This window comes from Leptonotus elevatus, chromosome 20 (assembly GCF_054856555.1).
Source record: "Leptonotus elevatus isolate MCC_2025b chromosome 20, RoL_Lele_1.0, whole genome shotgun sequence".
Classification (NCBI taxonomy): Eukaryota; Metazoa; Chordata; class Actinopteri; order Syngnathiformes; family Syngnathidae; genus Leptonotus; species Leptonotus elevatus.
In genome coordinates this window covers 8014313-8032899 of record NC_141258.1, presented here as the reverse complement: position 1 = coordinate 8032899, position 18587 = coordinate 8014313, and the positions used below count along the sequence as shown (strand labels likewise).

The 18587-nt window shown below is 42.4% G+C and overlaps 1 protein-coding gene across 6 annotated transcripts in view; it reads right to left on the bottom strand.

Moving 5' to 3' along the window:
* Positions 1-18587, bottom strand: part of usp54b (ubiquitin specific peptidase 54b) — a 41779-nt gene that overhangs the window by 1804 nt on the left and 21388 nt on the right. For 5 of the 6 annotated variants that reach the window (XM_086064567.1, XM_086064568.1, XM_086064569.1 and 2 more), the window contains 12 exons: positions 18062-18208; positions 14659-14808; positions 14181-14373; positions 13377-13559; positions 11795-12014; positions 11347-11724; positions 11146-11273; positions 9872-10024; positions 5452-5605; positions 1321-2021; positions 1100-1227; positions 867-1004 (listed from right to left, as the gene is read on the bottom strand). In XM_086064567.1, the coding sequence (XP_085920693.1) occupies positions 867-1004; positions 1100-1227; positions 1321-2021; positions 5452-5605; positions 9872-10024; positions 11146-11273; positions 11347-11724; positions 11795-12014; positions 13377-13559; positions 14181-14373; positions 14659-14808; positions 18062-18208 (2673 nt within the window). Of the gene's footprint in view, positions 1-611; positions 759-866; positions 1005-1099; positions 1228-1320; positions 2022-5451; positions 5606-9871; positions 10025-11145; positions 11274-11346; positions 11725-11794; positions 12015-13376; positions 13560-14180; positions 14374-14658; positions 14809-18061; positions 18209-18587 lie in introns of all 6 variants that reach the window. The other variant, XR_015091714.1, reaches the window with a different exon arrangement.

The window sequence follows — 18587 nt, the reverse complement described above, 5'->3', positions numbered from 1 at the left end:
AACAATATAAAATCTTACAAGGGAAAAAGTTACCTTGGTAAGAAGTTAGTAATTTGTAGTTAGTAGTCAGAAATATTTTGAGAATGAAATTAGGTCATCTTGATAAATAAATAGGTTTTAAAAACATAGTATAGTTAAAAAACATGGCAGATTTTTTAGTTTTTTAAATAGTCATAAATTAAAAGAATACAATTATATATTTTGAGAAATTTAGGAATTTTGCCAGAAAAAATGTGTATCTCTTTGAGGTAAAAGCTGCATAATTTATATTTTTTATTATTATTATTATTATTATTTATTTTTTTTGTCTGATTCTTTTCAGAATTAACTAGTGAATATATTTTTAGGACAATTTTTATATTTTCCCCCAAAAACTACAATAAGGATTTATCCGTATTTTTGACATTTGTTTTATTTTGAAAAATAAAGTTGTTTTATTTTGAAAAATAAAGTTTTTTTTAATTTTTATATTATTGTTAAAAAGTAACATTTTCAACAGAATAAAGTATCTTTAAGTCTTAATCCTACTCACTTGATCCTTTATGTCGCAAATTATGAAGAATATACATTTTTCGGTAATAGAGAGAGGAACAACGCAGTGTGATGTTTACCTGTGAGGCAGAGGAAGGGAGGTGGTGATGACAAGGTGTTGGTGATGAAGAGGATGAAGGAGGTGATGGCGGTGGAAAAGCGACAGGGACTCAGGACAGAGGAAGCAAGCAATGGGAGGAGGCGGCACTGACATCAGCCTGCTTGGCCTTGGAGGCGAGACAGAGAGAAGAAGAAGACACGAGACGACGAAAAGAGGAGGGAAGCAGAGTGTCGTCATGCCGAGCCACAAGGGGGCGGTGGAGCGCGGTACTCACAAAGCTGCGGGTGGCGGTCAGGCGGCCGTGGCGCGGGGTCACCACCACCGTGCCGCTCAGGCTGCGTCCCATTCTTCTCGGGTTGTCCCCCTCGTCGCCTGACCCCGCCCCCAAACGCAGACCCTGCAACATCATTGGCTGCAGGGAGAAATGACCAGGACATGTCAGTGACGAGGATCAAAAAGGCGACTAAGACGGCAAGATGGGGGCGAGGGTATTGGGGAGGGGGTCACCTTGTTGAGGTAGGTGGGGGTGCTGGCGCCGTCTGGCCCAAACACGGTCCTCTCCATGTCTGCGTTGGGGGTTCTGGAGCGAGCCTGCCCTCCCACCCTGGAGATGAGCCTCTCTGACGGGCTGAAACCTGCACAGGAACAACGACCATATTAGGAGTGTTAGTCATAGGGGGCCACCATGTCGACTATTACCACTATTGCGCAAGGTGAAAACATGTCACCTGTCCTCCCAGCCTGCAGACTGGCCTGGTAAAGGGTGTCAAGCTCTGTTAGCTCTGTTAGCGCAGTTAGCGCAGTTAGCTCCGGCTCCTCACGCTCATCTCCGTGTTGCCCCAAGGCATGCTGGGAGCCGTAGTTCCCCCGAGCGGGGTGCCGACCAGGCCTGGGCGCTTGCGACGGGATGGTAGCGTAGCGGTCCGGTGGGGTGTCGTAGGGCGTCACCATGGCGTCGGGGCGATCTAGACTCCAGGAGGACCAATGGCGGGTGGCTCCGTCGGAGGGCGGCCAAGGCTGAGGGGCTGAGGCGGAATTGGGCTGGGGGGGCTGCCAGAGAGGCGTGATCGGTTTGGTGACGGGAGGCGGCGGCGGAGGAGGAGGAGGTGGGAGCGTGACGGGCGCCTCCCAAAAGCGCAGCGGGAGCGACGGCAAGGAAATGGCCAAGTGCCTCCCCAAGGGTCTGACGCTCACCCCCCCGGCCTGGAGCAACTCGCACAGCCTCACTCCCCCGCCCATGTCACTGGAGGGGGCGCACGGGTGAGCGATGCTGAGGGTGAGCGCCGGACGGGGAGGAGCCAGCGGCTGGCGATATGGTGGAGGCGGAGGGGGCGGGTCCTGGCTGGGAGCTGCGTCCTGATTGGCCACCTGGTCCTCTTCCTCCTCCTGATTGGGCGTCAGCAGTACTTGGACCGGGCCAGGCTGTTCACTGGAGTGAAGGGGACACGCACCAAAAAAAAAAGAAGTTGTTTTGACGTCAAGTGCTTTGTGGGAAGGTCACAACAAGCAGACAGTCGGGTAAACAAACTCACACACACACAAAAGGCCTGGTGAAGTATGACAGGGTTTCTCAAACTTTTTAAGTCCAGGATTCATTTTTCCACGCAAATTAAACATAACTACCATGCATGTTACACCGGATGGTTTTAATAAGAAAATAGCACTCTTTAGGATTGTACTTCATAAATGCATCCAATGATAACATAATTTAATAGACTGTAAGAATTTAACGGTTTGTGCTTATTTGATCCATTGTGTAGCTCCTTCTGGTGTGTGCGTCTTTGCCACCAGGGGGCAGTATAATACAGACATGAAGATATACAGTACATGGCCATGGTCATTTTATTATTTATTGCAGCGGATAAAGAATAGATATGCCTGTGAGGACTTTTTTATTTTCTCTTTCCCTTTTATCAGTTTTTTTTTGTTTAGTTTGACAGTAAACTTCAACTAGGAGTGAAAATAAACAACTTGAAGATTTTGAAAGAATTGTTCACTCTCTGCCAAACTGCTGAATGTTGTGAAGTGAGTTGAGATAAGTTCACACTATATAGCGTTTTTTCAAATGAAATCAAAGCACACAAAAAAAACTCAAGCATTGGCTTGTATGTCGAAGAGCTCATAAGCTAAGTTGACTCTTAAAATAAAATGAGAATTTTTTTTTATGAGAATTTTTTTTTAAGAAAAACATTTTTAATATTTATGCCAGTGGTTCTCATACTATTTGGGTCTGAGGACCCCTATAGCGGTGATATTTTTCCAATGACCCTGTCATATTCCTAACATCAGTTCATCATGAAGTACCATTTACCATAATGTAAAAAAAAAAAAAAAAAAAGCTGTTTAAAATCTTTATTTTAACATAACAAATTTATTTTACAATTTTTTTTATAAAGTTATGAAAATAAAGTAAAAAAATAAAAATCAAATTCTGAGAAAAAAATTGGTATTTTGGCAGGATAAAAAGATCAAATTTTCTGAAATTAAAGTCGTAGTTTTCAAAGATAGTCAATGTTTACTGTAACAAGGGACTATAACAATTAATTTACAAATATACATCATTATTCTCATAATGTTACGGTCTAAATTGATTGCAAATCATTTTCCGGACCCCAAGCTGCCAGCTGACTGACCCCCAGGGATCTCGGGACCCCAGTTTGAGAACCTTTGCTGTATGGGATTTCACAGCCAGGCACGAGCATAACACGCACACACAGACACACAGACAGACACACACACACACACACACACACACACACACACACACACACACACACACACACACACACACACACACACACACACACACACACACACACACACACACACACACGGACACACTCACACTCCTTGATGCCAGCATATCATGCGCTTTAATCAGACTTTCCAAACGGCCATCTTAGAGCAGCGCCCCGGAATCGTACGTCAACGCGGCGGAAAGTAATTTTCTCTCAGCAGGCCGCCGTATCACTTTATTGATTTACATGCAAGCAAATGATGTATGTGCGACATTAGTGGATCCTATTTGCGCGTCTTATCTGTGTGTGTGTGTGTGTGTCAACAGCTCGTGCATCAATTTTTGCTTTTTTATATGGGTGTGTGTGTGTGCGCACGTGCCAGCACCCCTCCTTCCCTCATCAACTCTTTTCAGCCTTAGTAATTACCCAGCAGGCTTTGCAGCAGCGGCTATAAATCAGACGCTTGTCTTGATCAATAGAAAGGAGGTGGGATGTAAAATAAAATGTATAAAAAAAAAAAGGCAGAGAAGCTCTAAGCGTTTTCCCGCTCTTCCTCTCTGCGAACAGTTTGGCTTGAACAGCAAATGAGTCGTTTTTAAAGTGTGAGGAAACTATTTCGTAAAACACTTAAGCCGACACTTTTGAGCCAAGTGATCTCTTCCTGACAATCAGCAAAGGATTGAAATGTATAGATTACAAAAATACAAGACAAAAAGGTACCCTAATTTATTTATTTATTTTCCATTTAATTTTCAGCTATATTACATTTTAGAATTTCTTAGATTAAAATAATTGTTGTTTTTTTGGGGGGTAACATTTTTGCTGTTTTTTAACATTTTCAAAATGTGTTAATAAAAATACAATATTTATTTTTACTTGTTACAAAAATGGTTACATGAAATAAGTATATTTTAGGTAAAAATAAAAAAATGTTAATGAGTGTGTAGATTACATGTCACTGTCTGTTAAATGCAGTGGATATAAAAAGTCTGCACACCCTTGTTCAAATGACAGGATTTTGTGGTATTAAAAAAAAAAAAAAAGCCTTTTTCTACTATTAATGTGACCTATAACATCTACAACTCAATTGTTTTTTTTTTTAATCCTTTTGAGAGAAGCAAAAATAATGAAATGAAATAATGCGGTTACAAAAGTGTGCACACCCTCCTATAACTGAGCTGTGGGAATCAGCACACACCTGCCACTATTTAAAGTACCTTTGATTACCCTCGCATAAACCTCGGATGTTCTAGTAGGCTTTTCCTGACATTTGTTTTGCTTTTTTTTTTTGTCATTTTGAACCGTTCATAATTCCTCCCACCTTTTGGTATTTAGCAGGGTTGCCTCAAAATATAAATAAATAATAAAACAATAAAGCCCTGTGAAATAATGGCCCAAAAGTTCCATGTAAATTTCACTGACATACATTTTTTATGGTGTAAACTTTTTATATCCACTGTACTGAGCATCTCAAATATATTTTTACTTTAAACCCATTAAAAAAAAAAAAAGCAAAACACAAGAATCATAATTATTCTAATAAAAAAATGAGTTATGTATTTTATTTTTTAAATTGAACACATTTCTACACCTTAAAAAAAAACACAAATTATAACCTCAGAGTTTAAATGTTAATTTAGTTCTGTAAACATTTGTTGCCATTTTGTAATTTTTTTAATGGACTTTAAAAACTTTTTCAAATGTGCGGGTTCATGTCACTGTCTTAACAAATGTACAAGTATTTATTTAAAGTGAAAACTGAGTCATTAAATTATATTCTAAAGCCTTTTTTAGGCGTTAAAGGTTAAAAGAGATGCAGTTCCAGCGATCCCATGTCTGAATTTGATGCCTTCAGGGTCTGTGCAGACTGACGACACGCCGTAGCCCTCAAGCACGGCGGCAAAACACACAACACGACACAAAACAAGTGCAACCGCCACGGCACGACGGGACAGAGCGGTACAAAAAGGAAAAAGCTTCTTTCCGTGCCCAGCCAAGCAAGGCACACACAGCGGGATGTGCGCGACAACAAAGGACACACACATACACAGACGAGGAGTCCAGCAGGGTTGTGGTGGGAGGCAGGTGGGTCTTTGCGGGTCACAGTGGCGGCGTGTGTACCTGCGAGGCCCCTGTGGGCGGGGGGCGCTTCCTGACTCCCGTGGATGCGCTTCCTGTTCCTGCCCGCCTTTGAGCGGGCCGCCAGCGCTCCGCATGCACGCGGCTACGGCCGAGCCGCTCGGAGCGCTGGCCTCATGCAGGGGCCTGAGCACAGCTGAACCCGCGACAGAGTCGGGGGGGAGGAGGAGGAGGAGGTGGGGGGGAAAGAGGACAGAGTGATGAGGAGAAGATGATGACCAAAAGAGGAGAGAGAAGCAGATAGAGTGGTTATGTTATATGAAGAAGGGGGGTCGGCATGCATACTTTGCAACTGAAATCTCAAGGCAAAACTGACTGTACAGGTGTACCTAATCAAGCGGCTGGCGAGCGCTTACGCATCATCCACTGCCATTGACGGCTATAGACGTCAAAAATTCATTTGAACTATTTCGATTAGTTTGAACATTTTTTCCTACTTTTGTTAACAAAAGTATGAAAACCTAGAATTTTTTTGTTATTGTATTAGAACAGATATCAAATTTGCGATTAATCGTGAGTTAACTCGTGAAGTCATGCGATGACGGCCCTAATTTTTAATCATCTTTAAAAAAGTTTTTTTTTTAAAGGTGATTAAAAATCAGGGGGGGGGGATTGCAATTATTATTTTCTTTTATTTAAAAAAAAGAAATGATGATTAAACATTAGGGGTGTCAGGTGATTAAAATGTTTAACCGTAATTAATTGCATGACTTCCCTAGTTAACTCACAATTAATCACAAATTTTATATCTGCTCTAAATGTACAAAACAAAATCTAAGTTTTCAAACTCTTGTTAACAAAAGTGGAAAAAAAATGTTAAACTAATAGAAATAGTTCAAATTAAGTTATGACGTCTATAGCCGTCAATGGCAGTGAATGAGTTAATAAGTCAAAACGTCAAGGTCAAGAGGACTGTTCTTGCATTTTTCCCCGGACTATCTCGAGGGTCCTTGAACGCATCGATACGGATGTTGCAAACACTTATGCAAGCGCGGCGTTAGTGAAGCCATCTGTCCACTCGCTTGTCGTCCTCACACTTCATCAAGGTTGCTTGTACTCGCAGCGGTTTGTATGTGTGGACAGACAGGACACAAATCTAATAATCCCGCATACAGATTTACTTAGTGCTGAGCCGGGGGGGGGGGGGGGGGGGGGACCTTCACACCTGCAGTTCAGAGAAGGCACATACAAAACACGCACAACAAACACCAATACGCGTCTTTCTGTCTAAGTGATGTCCCTACGAGGACCATATTTTGCAACGTTTTTGCTGTAGGCCAGGGGTCAGTAACGCTTTCTGTCAAAAGAGCCATTTTAGGCCACATAAATCACCAAAAATGTGTGCGGAGCTGCAACACATTGTGATGAAGGAAACGGTGTGTTCTTGAGTTAGTCGAATGTAATAAGAGCTGCACCACAACACAAAATGAAAAAGATGACAACAGCATCCAACAAGTGATGTTTTTTTGGACCTTTGTGTGTGTGTGTGTGTCATTTTTCATGTTCTTCATACATTTTTAGACTTTTCTGTGTTTTTGTCACATTTCTGACATTTTTGGCATAGTTATGGACGTAAGGTAATTTCCTATTTTGGACATTTTATGGATACTTTTTGAAATTTTGTTATGCCTTTTTTGCGATCAATTTTCTGACTCTTGGCAATTTTGTGGACATTTTATGGTAATTTGGGGGATTTTATCTTTTGTTTTTGGACATTTTTATGGTTACTTTTTGAGCACCTTTCCCATCTTTTCTTAAATCAAATTTCAGACTTTTTTTTTTGCAATTTTGTGGGCATTTTATGGTAATTTTCGGGATTTCTTCTTTTGTTTTGAGATATTTTATGAACATTTTCTTTTCTGCCTTTTTAATTCAATTCTCCGACATTTTTGGCAATTTCATGGACATGTTAAAGTAATTTTCTGCTTTTCCTCTTTTTGGACATTTTATGGTCACTGTTTTGACATCTTTAGCTAATTTTTTAAAACCTTTTCATCTACCTTTCATCTATCTTCTGACAACGTAAAAATTTGGACTGAGAATTTTTAAATATAATAGAAAATGGAAGGATATATATATATAATTTTTTTACTATCTAAATCATTAATTTGATGTCTCTGTGAGGATCACATAATGTCTCGACAGCAAGACCACCGTCATACACCAACATGCCTTTATGCCTTTATAAATGCTAAATTCTTTGCCACTTTCCTTATAGCGGGAATGGTGCAAAACCCAAAGGTGTCGTCAGAGGGTTGTAGAGTACTATCACTTCTCATTTCCATTCACACACACACACACAAACACACACGCACACACAAACCAGCACCAAATTCATGAAGTGTATCAAATGTGCATACCAGGATGGAGAACATATATTTCCTCGCCACTTTGAATCTAGTCACGCCAAGTTTTTCCCCGATTATTTTGTTAATTAATTCATGCCGCCTCGCATCCTTTTTAATGAAGTCCTGCAAATGCAATGCGAGAGTGCTGCCTCCCATTTATTATTCAGGCATTCAGCATTTTAGAGGGAGTACTCAAGGAATGATTGCGTATAACATGTTTCATGTGTCTTTCGCACAAATAATGCTATTATTGCAATTTTTAAAATTGCAAATTCGACAATGTTCAGTGTGTTTGAAGCTTTTAAAGGAAACATTTTAAAACCGGGTGACTTAATGACATGTTTACGGTACGCTTATCATAAATTATAGACATATTTTTACAGTATATTTTTTTGCCTTGAGGCGGACCTGCCTCATGCAGTGAGCCAGCCGCCATCGTGCCCCACATACTGCTGGGCCAATGGCGAGCCCAGCTTTTTATTAGATTGACAGCCAATAAATAGGCTGCATTTCGCTGGCTCGTTCCTTCTGGCATTTGGCCATCTCCTCTTCCGCTTTGCTCGAGCGGCAATGTTCGCTGCAGCCTGCTTCTTGCTACTACTAGCAGAGACAGAGCCACGAGTATGGAATACAAACAAGCCACCAAGAATATGAAAAATAATTTCTGCCGCACGGAAACCTTGCCAAACACAAACAATCTCTACCCTGTCAACAACTTCAAGGAGTTACTGCAGTTTATAAGAAGCTAACGCTATTAGCTCACTTAGCAGCAATTGGCCATAGCATTGCATTATTACTGGTGGATGCTAATTAGTAGGGGTGGGAATCTTTGAATGTCTCACGATTCGATTCCGATTTTTGGGGCCTGCGGTTCGATTCAGAATCGATTTTCGATTAAGGGCGATTATTTATTTATTTTTTCAAAATGATTTGATTGACAATGATTTTTGCTTCAATCTATAGATGTGCAAGGAATTGCAATCTATTCCAGACTGACTCGCTAATGCTAATTAGCGTGCTACCGGCGGCACTTTTATCACTCAAAAGAACGGCACCACACTGCAAAAAAAACAACTTGTATTGGAATAACTTGATTGTGACTTTTTCCTTTTACTCTCTAATGTGGCTACAACTTAACAGTGTATCAGACCGCGTGGAACCACACTGCCCCTAAGTGGCCAAATTGGGTACAACATGAAAAATGCTCCAAATAAAGGCACACACAGACAATGGCAAGACAGTGTAAAATATTTGAAATAAAGTCGATTTTGGGACATTTCAAATCGATTCTGAATCCTACTAAATGAGAATCGATTTTTGGGGGGCACACCCCTGCTAATTAGTGTAGAGGTGTAGCAGTCAACATCGCCAAACACAACGTCAACACCTTAGCCAACATTGCAATATCATTGTTATCAAAAACTAATGCTAATGCTAATCTGCGCTGACACTGCAGCTCTGCTTACCTCTTGACTTTAGAGGACTGTGCTCTGGTAATTCAACCATCCGAGCTGTCGAGTGAAGAAATTTGGTATGGGCGTGGTCATGCTGTATTAATTTGCCTCACTGTTTAGTGGACATGAGCTCCCGAGCCGCAACTATTTGTTTATCATTATTAAAAGGTATATTTTTAATAATATATCCCCTGTGAAACATTTGAACGATGGATTTAAGGATTATGTGTAATTTTTTAAAAAAGGGATTTAAGGCCTTTAGTTTTTCAAATAAATCAGCACATTCCAAACGTTTTTAAGGCTCCGTAGATATTCTTCCAATTTGCCTCCAAAATCCGCACGTCGCGCTCACGCCACCAAAAATGTGACATGGAGGTTGGCAGATGTGTGTGTGTGTGTGTCACAGTAACAAAAAGATGAGCGGTGGAGGGGGTTACCAAATGCACAGACAGACGAGCAGATGGGAATGAGGACGAGAGAGGAGGTCAGACAGAGACATTTACATATGCGAGTGACCTCGCAGCCAAACGACACGCTTTCGTAGCGTGTGACATCACACAAGCCAAAACTCATCATCGATTTGAGTGACGTTGGTCGTACCCTGGTGCTGGAGCTGATCCAGGTCCATGAATTTGCTCGGTTTAGGGTTGAAGCCCATGGCCGCCTCCTGCTCCGCCTCCTTGCGCTTCTGCTGCTCCTGCTGGCGGGCTCTCCTGGCCACCTCCTCCTGGAGCTCGTCCAGCTCGCTGCGCCCTGGGACCGACAAATCAGTGCCAAGACATTTGATGGGAATCTTTGAGAGAATTGTTGGTTAGGTGAGGGCAGACTTAAGTTGCAAATTTTATGACTTGGGACTTGCTTGGCTAAAACTTGTGAATGACTCAACTTCACTTCGACTTGGTAATCAATCATGAGATTCCACTTAGGCATGAGCTTATATGACTTGATAAGTTTAGCCTCTTTGCGATTGAAATGTTCATATGTTTTTATACAGTTGTGCCTTTCTGTCAATCTTCTGACATTTTGGGCATTTTTTTTGACATATGGTCATTTTTACGCCTGACATTTTATGGCTATTTTTGGGCATTTTTTTCTGACATTTTTGGCAATTTTGTGGACATTTTATGGGGATTTTTGGGATTTATTCTTTTGTTTTTGGACATTTTAGGGTTACTTTGTGAACGTTTTCTTTTCTGCTTTTTTTTTTTTTAATTATTAATTTCTCTGACATTTAAGCAATTTCATGGATATTTCATGGTGATTTTTGGGATTTATTATTTTGTTTTTGGACATTTTAGGGTTATTTTGTGAATGTTTTCTGCCTTTTTGTTAAAGTCGATTTTCTGACGTTTTTGGTGATTCCCAAACATTTATGGTCATTTTCTACCTTCTTTTGTTTTTGGACATTTTATGGTCACTGATTTTTTTTTAATTTTTATTATTATTATTAATTTCTTTGACATTTTGGCAATTTCATGGACATTTTATGGCAATTTAAATTTTTTCGTTTTAATTGATTAAAAAAAAAAACTATTTCTACCTATATTGTCTCTTTCTGACAATTTTTTTTTTAAGAACTTTTTTTTTAATTATTTTTTAAAATATAAATCATAAATTGCTTTTAAGGATATTTATCTAAAAAGTAAAAACAAATGCATAAAAAATATAAATTTTTAATATTTGGGGTGGGGGGGAGCCACAGGAGAGGGACTAAAGAGGTACATGTGACCCCAGAGCCGCAGGTCGCAGACGCCTGTTCTAGGCCAAATCTTTGGGCTTGAGGTTTTAAGGGTGGACCTAAGCAGTCTTGACTAGGTTTGAAAAATCCCACTTTAAATTAATTGAAGCAAATATGAGACTAGTACGAGCATTACCAGAGTTGGTGGCGCTACACCAGCCAGGCAAAGGCAGCTCCTGCAGGATGGCACCGCTACTCTTTGACTTGGGCACTGAGCGCCATGAGGGTCCGGACTTCAGCGCCCGTTTCTGTTGCCCCACCTCCCTGAGGGATTAAAAAAAAAATGTGTCAATTGAGTTGTTTAGCCGGCTATATGACGAGACGTGTGTTTTCCTACCTATCAGGGCTGCTGCTGTTCCTCTCGCTGCTTTCATAGCCGCTCTCCATCCTCTGTATCAGGCGAGGCTGGTGCTCCACCCCCCTCAGAGGTGGAGGGGCAGGGGGCCCCATCGTCCGTCCCAGCGATCTGGGCTGCCCAACCGGCCCGAATCTCGCCTCCAGCTCTGCAACCTCCGGAGGCTGCGAGCTCCGCGGTGTGGGCGTGGTGGGCCGCACGCAGGGTGATGGCGGCTGGGGCGGCGGCGGGTGAGAGGGTCCCGGCAGAGTGTGGTAACCCTGAGAGCTGATCCGCTGGCTGTGGCCCGAGAAGATGCTGTCGATGTTCAGGGCTTCTCTCCGGGGCCTCCAGGTGGGTCGGTAGCAGCCGCCAGAGGAACTGAACCACAAATCGACGTTCACCAATTAGCGGCCATGATTAGGATAAGTGAGTACTTTTATCCAAGTACCTGGACTTGCTCTCGCTGCTGGTGCTCTCATCCTCCCAGTGAGGCCCCCCGACCCCGCTCTCGCAGCCTCCCACCCCCGAAGAGGAGGAGGAGGACAGGGGCCGAGAGGAGGACGAGGAGGAGGTGAGCGGCCGGCGCGACGAGAGCAGGAAGACGGCCGTCTCCTTGTACTCCTGCAGGGGGGGAGAGGGAGGCCGGGGAGGGCCCTCCACTGCTGACTCTGTGGGGGAGGAAGAGTTATCTCATAAGGGGGGGGGGGTCTTAAATCTAGTTGTGTGATTGTTCATAGATGGTAATTATATAAGTTGTTAAAAATACAAGTACATTTTCTAGTGATATGTTCTTGGAAAGATTGGTAACATTGAATGGCCTTTGGGGGGTTCAACCCAGGGTTCGGGTTTCAAACAAGTCATAGTTTCCAGATGGTTTCAAATGATGGTTGCAAGCCTCGGTTCCGGTTTCAAACAAATGATTGAGTTTTATTGTCGTGTTATTAGGGATGGAAGCTTTCTTTCAAACAAGCAATTACTTTTCAAATCAGGCTTTCAAGTCTCAATCGGGGGTTCAAAGCCAGAGTTAGGGTTACAGTTAAACCAGGGTGTAGGTTCGAATGTATGGTTTTCAAGCCAGGCTTTTAGGGTGTTTGAAGACAAGGTTTCAAGTTAAGGTTTTAAATAGGGATGGGCGAGTACCGATACCAGTTATCGTATCGGTGTCAATACCAGCCTTAGCGGTGCTCATGACGGTGGCCGATACCTCTTGTGGCCGTTTTACAATCACAAACTAGAAATGAGAGGAATAGAAAATTGCCATAAATTTTATTTGGTTTTTTTTTTTTTTTAGAAAAAACACTATATTGGAATATATATGTTTATCTTTAAAAGTATCTGTCATTTGGAATTTTATGTACTGGTGGTATCGGTATCAGTGACTACTCAAGTCGAGCATCGGTATCGGTCTGGAAAAAAATTTGGTATCGAACATCTCTCGTTTTAAACCATGGTTAGGGTTTCAAGTTATTGTCTCAGATTAAGGTTTCAAATCGCCAGAGTTATGGTTTCCATGTTGGTTTCAAATCAGGATGTTTTGTTTGAAATTAAGGCTTGAAATTAGAGGTAGGGTTTCAAACAAGATTTTGATTTTAATTTAGGGTTAATATTTGAAAACATTATTTTCTTTGGTCCTTCCTCGGGTCTCCTGACTGCGGTGTTCAGTTTAGGTGAACGCTATGTGATTTTTTAATAGGTTTTTGGTGAACTAATGAATACGCACGCACGCATGCACGCAACATACACATACAAAATAATAATAAAAAATAAAAAAACTTTTCTTTTTTTTTTTTTTAAAGAGCAATGATGATGACATGTCAAATCGGTAAAATTACCGAATGAACAATACTGAGCTCTAAAGAAAAAAAGAAAATAATGAGGGATTCTAGCCAAGGTTAGAGTTATAAATAAGGGCCTCGACTTGGTTTCAAACTAGGGTTATAGTTTCACTTTAGGTTTTCAAACCAGGGTCCCATGCTAGCTAGCGACGCGCCATTGTACGGCTAAAGCTCAGCAAGGAATTGAAAGCGTACCTCCTGTGTCGGCAGCGTGCGACGGCGTTCCAAGATCGTAGTTGCAGACCACGGTGGTCTGAGAGTCGCTGGACAGGTGGCTGCCCGTGGACTGGTGCAGCGGCCGGCTGCGGTAGGCGCGGTGGCTGGAGCTGTCCGTCGACGAGTCCGTGCGGGTGTCGCTGGAAATGGACGGTTCACGACCTAAAGAGAGACCTTTGGCGATTAATCCCCGGCTCCCATATGTTTAGGAGAAATGATGTCGGCGGGGATTAAGAGGTTGAAGGTCGACCTCCTCCGGATGATCCACGCACGTGTGTAATCCAAGGGTGGGCAAATGTTGGAGCTCAAGCGCTGCATTTTAATTTATTTTTGAAACTGACAGACTATTCGAAGATGAGGTATGAGGTGATACAATATGACAAACTGTTTATTTTCCTAATAACCATCCATCCATTCAGTGAGTTGGATCTTATCCCAGTTGATTTAAGATGAGATGTATTTATATTTTGCATCAGAAAAATCTAGGGCAGAACAATTTTCTGTAAATCATAAATAAGATTACAACCACAATAGAAAGCAAATATGTGGTTTTATGACTTCCATCCATCCATTTTCAACACCGCGTCTCCTCGACATGGTCGCGGGGGTGCTACAGCTAAACTGTGACATCATAGTGGTTTGGGATCATAGTTTGTGGTACAGTTGCGGTTTAAATGATACATTTTTTAGAGGGAGTGAGTCAGTAACTTGAGTTTTTTCCCCCCCGCAATTTGCAGCAGCCCCTCTCCCCTGTACTTTGATCTGATGTGCCGGCGCGCGTACCCGAGTCTTCGCTGTCGTAGCCGGCCTTGCTGCTGCAGTGCTGGAGCTCCAGCGGCGGGTCGGTGCCGGCGCAGGGGCTGGCGCTCTCCTGCAGTATCACCGGCGTCCCACGGGGGTCGGCGTAGAGCAGCAGCAGGGGCTGATAATGGCCTTTGATACAGCGGGACACCACGTCCTTCCACTTAGGGCCGATCTGGAGACACATAGGAACCCCCCCACCACCACCCTCACCTTTAGTCACACGTATGTAAGGCAAGTAAATGAATCCATTTTAAGAGAGACCATGTTGAATTTATCGCCTGAAGCAGAAGGTCAAACACATCTGCAGTGTTGCTATCATGTGAGCAAGGACATATACAGTGCATTCACTTACGCTTATTGGCACATTCTTACGCACCACTCACATCTAAATGACCTTAACGCACAATCCTATGTGGAGACCGACACACGTACGGGCACACGCAACGGCCGTAGTCACCTCTTTGACGTGGGCATCGTCGAAGTACATCCATTTGCGTATCTTGGTCTGGAAGAAGAAGGTGGAGTAGTGCTTGCCGTAGTAGCACACCATGCCCACCAAGTAGAGCTCTGCCTGGCGAGCCCGCTCCTCTGTCACACGGTAGAACAACTACAGCGAGGGAGGGAGGGAGGGAGGGAGGTAGAGGGAGGGATGCGGGGAAGAGAGGGAGAGGTGTGCAGCGTGAGACAGATGAGTTCACGTGAATGCCAGCAGCAGTTTTTCTTTTTTTTGCTCTCTTTGCACCTCAATGCCGTATGCAGTAATCCTGCGCACCAACAATTTCCCATAGTTTGTAATATTTTGGTTGTTTAAAATAATAGATACAGAAATCAGTCGTAACAAGAATTGTGTTTTCAATAATAGCATTATATATATATACGTGTATATATATTTTTTAACTATTTATTATGTGCAGCACGTTACAGCTTCAGCCTATAAAGTATCATATTAAATATGTAATTTTTTTAATTTATTTTCATATTCTCATCATTTAAAATATATAGAAAATGATTAATAACATACGTACTTTTTTTTCACATTTTATGATTTCATATTTATTTCTCTGACAGTAATAATAATCTATTTTATCGTCGGTAAATAAATGCACACATAAATAAATGTTTTTCCTGTTATTGTTTCATGGTAAAAATTTGATTATGGTTTTAAAATTTTGTTTATCTAAAAATATAAAAATACAGAAGTACATCATATGTATGTATTTTTGTGTAATATATACAGTACAGTATAATTGTTATTTTATATAATTAGCTTTTATTGAATTGTATCAATTTATCCGACAGAATTAATATTTCTAATATTTTTTTGTCAAATTTTCTGATACTTTGTGGTTATCAACCACAAACGCATAACAAAATAATCAATAATAAAAAAATATATTTTGTATTATTATTTTTTTGTACATGGTACGGTATGTATGACATACATGCATGTATGTATATTTATTTCTTTTAATTATTGAAATTTATATAGAAAATGGCTGGCTGGATTGATGTTGTAATAAGAACGTGGTTGAACAATAAGTTCTAAATATTTTTGGTGTATTTGTGCTTTATTATTTTCTAAATATAAAATATAAATATGTAAACTCTCTATAAAAAAAAACCCATCCAAAATACAGGAGACAAGGTTTTGGGTTAGAAGTTGGACTCCACCACTCTGTTCTTCTGAAATCATTTTTGGACAATTATATGAAAAGGCTTCCTTGGATGGGTTTAGTGATGGAGAAACACAAACACATACAGTACACTAGTGACCATCCTAAACATTTCCCAGTCCAGAAATTCTGTCAAATCTTTCCAGAAGAGTGGAAGCTGTCATAGCAGCACTCCAGGTGCCCTTATCCATTTTCCCCTCTAATATATTGTATTAATATTCAGAATGAGCCCGATTCTACGACTTTCTTTTGTCTGGAAAACCCAAAGCTATTCAGCGGAATAGCGTGTTAAGCGGCGCATTGTCTCATTTAAGAGGCACGACGCACGTAATTATCCAGATTGTCTCCTATTTATCTCAAATGGGCTAATCATCTCAGCGACGAAGAAAAGACGAAAGAGACGGCGACAGGAAGTGGAGGCGGTGCGGCGGGGCATATGGATCCACTTCTTGTGACAAAAAAGCACAAAAGGCATCACGCCTGTGACAACAAGCTTCATCTCAGGGATGAGGAATGACAGGCAGCAGGCGGAGAAAAGCCGACATGATGGAAGGAGGAGTTGGCAGCGGTGGTGGTGTTGGAATTGGGGGGGTGGGGGGGTTGGGGGGAGTAGAAGAAGTTGACACGCTATAATGCTGACTCATGCATTATTCATGGGAATCACTTCAGAATGAGTGTGCCTGAGCTGTTACAGCGGCATTGAAATGCACCGACATCGCTCGGTCATGACACTGCTTTGCAACACGTGTGTATGTGTGAGCTTGTGCGTGCGTGCGTGTGTGCGTGTGTGTGTAAGAGCCGCCCGAGGAAGTCCCTGAATCACGTGTCCAATGTCTGTGCTCTGTCGATCTATTAATGGGATTCAATACCAAAACACAGCCCTCAGTGTTAAGTCTTAAGGTGGTCAAAACAAGCATCGCCTCAAGACTGAATGTGGGCAAAACAATCACTCCATCGGTGGGCAAAACAAACATTCCCTCTTACGATGAGCAAAACAAGCGCTCCCTCAGTCATGTCTCGAGGTGGCAAAAGACATGCACCCTCACATCAGTGATGTCTCAAGGTGGCAAAACAAGCACTCCTTCCATCATCTCTTAAAGTGGGCAAAAATAAGCCCCCCTTCAATCATGGCGCGGGTGGCAAAGAATGCGGTTCTTTAGTGTTATGCCTTAAGGTGGGCCAAACAAGTGCTCCCTCAGGTCGTCATGAAGAGAGCAAACAAGTGCTAGCTTGGTGATATTTCTTAAAATAGCAAAACAAGTTTTTCCTCAGTGATATGTCTTAAGGTGGGTAAAACAATCACTCCCTCCGTGGGCCAGAACTGAACTGAACATGAACTGAGTGATATGATTTAAGGCGGGCAAAAAAAAAAGAGCATGCCCTTAGGGCTATGTCTTAAAGTTGATCAAACAAGCACTCCTTCAATCATACGTCTAAAGGTGGCAACAACAAAAAAGACATTGCCTCAATCGTTTATATTAAGGTCGACGAAACAAGCGCTCCCTCACTGATGTGCAACTCGTTCAGTGGCCTCAGTGGTCAAATGTTTAAAGCATAACCCCTGAAATGTGTCAAAATCCAACTGGACAGCGGGTGGGAAAAGTTGCCCCGTTGGCATGACAACCACAGCCCCTCCTCCTCCCATGCCACGCTGTCCTCAGTCCACCAGGGTTTCATCAGCTCAGGCCGCTAACCGCCTCCCTGTCCTCAATCTCAAGGTTACTCCCTTTGTGGGAGCGCCGCCTCTGCCGTCAGGTCCTTCGGAGGTCAGAGGTGCAACTTTTTCATATTCAGTACGAGTGCAGCATGTGTCTGAAAAATCTTGTGTGGGGAAAAAAAATAATTCACGGCAGCGTATAATACAAAACTAGATAAAACAAGCGCTCCCTCTGTTGTATGATGCACGCAAAAAGTCTGAGCAGTGTCTTCACATTGGTGTAAAAAATGTTCCCTCAGTGATTTGACTTGGTGTAACAAAGCAAGCGCTCCCATAGTGTTGTGTTAGGGTGGGGAAAAAACAAGCGCACCCTCCATTATATGTCTTAATTTATAGAAAACAAACACTTCCTCTGTGGATGTAACATTCTTAAAAGTGGGCAAAACAAACGTTCCCTCTGACTTTATCTGCTTGCTTTGTAACACACATTACTGCCACCTACTGGACTGGAGTGGAAGAGGGTCACTTACATCTCCCAAGCGGAGGCAGGTGCCCAGGCTGTGTATGACGTCCTCAGCCAGGTCCGAGTGGTCCGAGTCCCACACCAGCCCGATAGACACGATCTCCGGCGAGTTCATCAGCACGCGGCGAATGCGCAATACCTCCCCGCAATTACTCTGGGAGAGCAAAAAGAAAGAAATAGATAAAAAAAGTATGAAATCACCCTCCTCCTTTTGATCATATCTTGTGACGCGTGCAGGTGGCGTTGATGTTAATGATGATAATTATGAAAGGATGTGGACGTCACAGGGGACATATTTGTCCCCGGGGCTCTCTGCCAAGTTCAGGACTGCATGTACTGGATGCTTCCTTTTGAGTCATGACCTACCGCAGAGCTGGAGCGCGCACACACACACGCAAACGCGCGCACACAGAGCGTTGGCATAGTTGCCTCGGAAGCAGCCTGAGAGCACCCCGGCGACCGGTGGGCTTTGCCAATGCAAGCCTCCCACTCACACATATGCAGCACACACTGGACTCTCTCTTTGAGGAAGT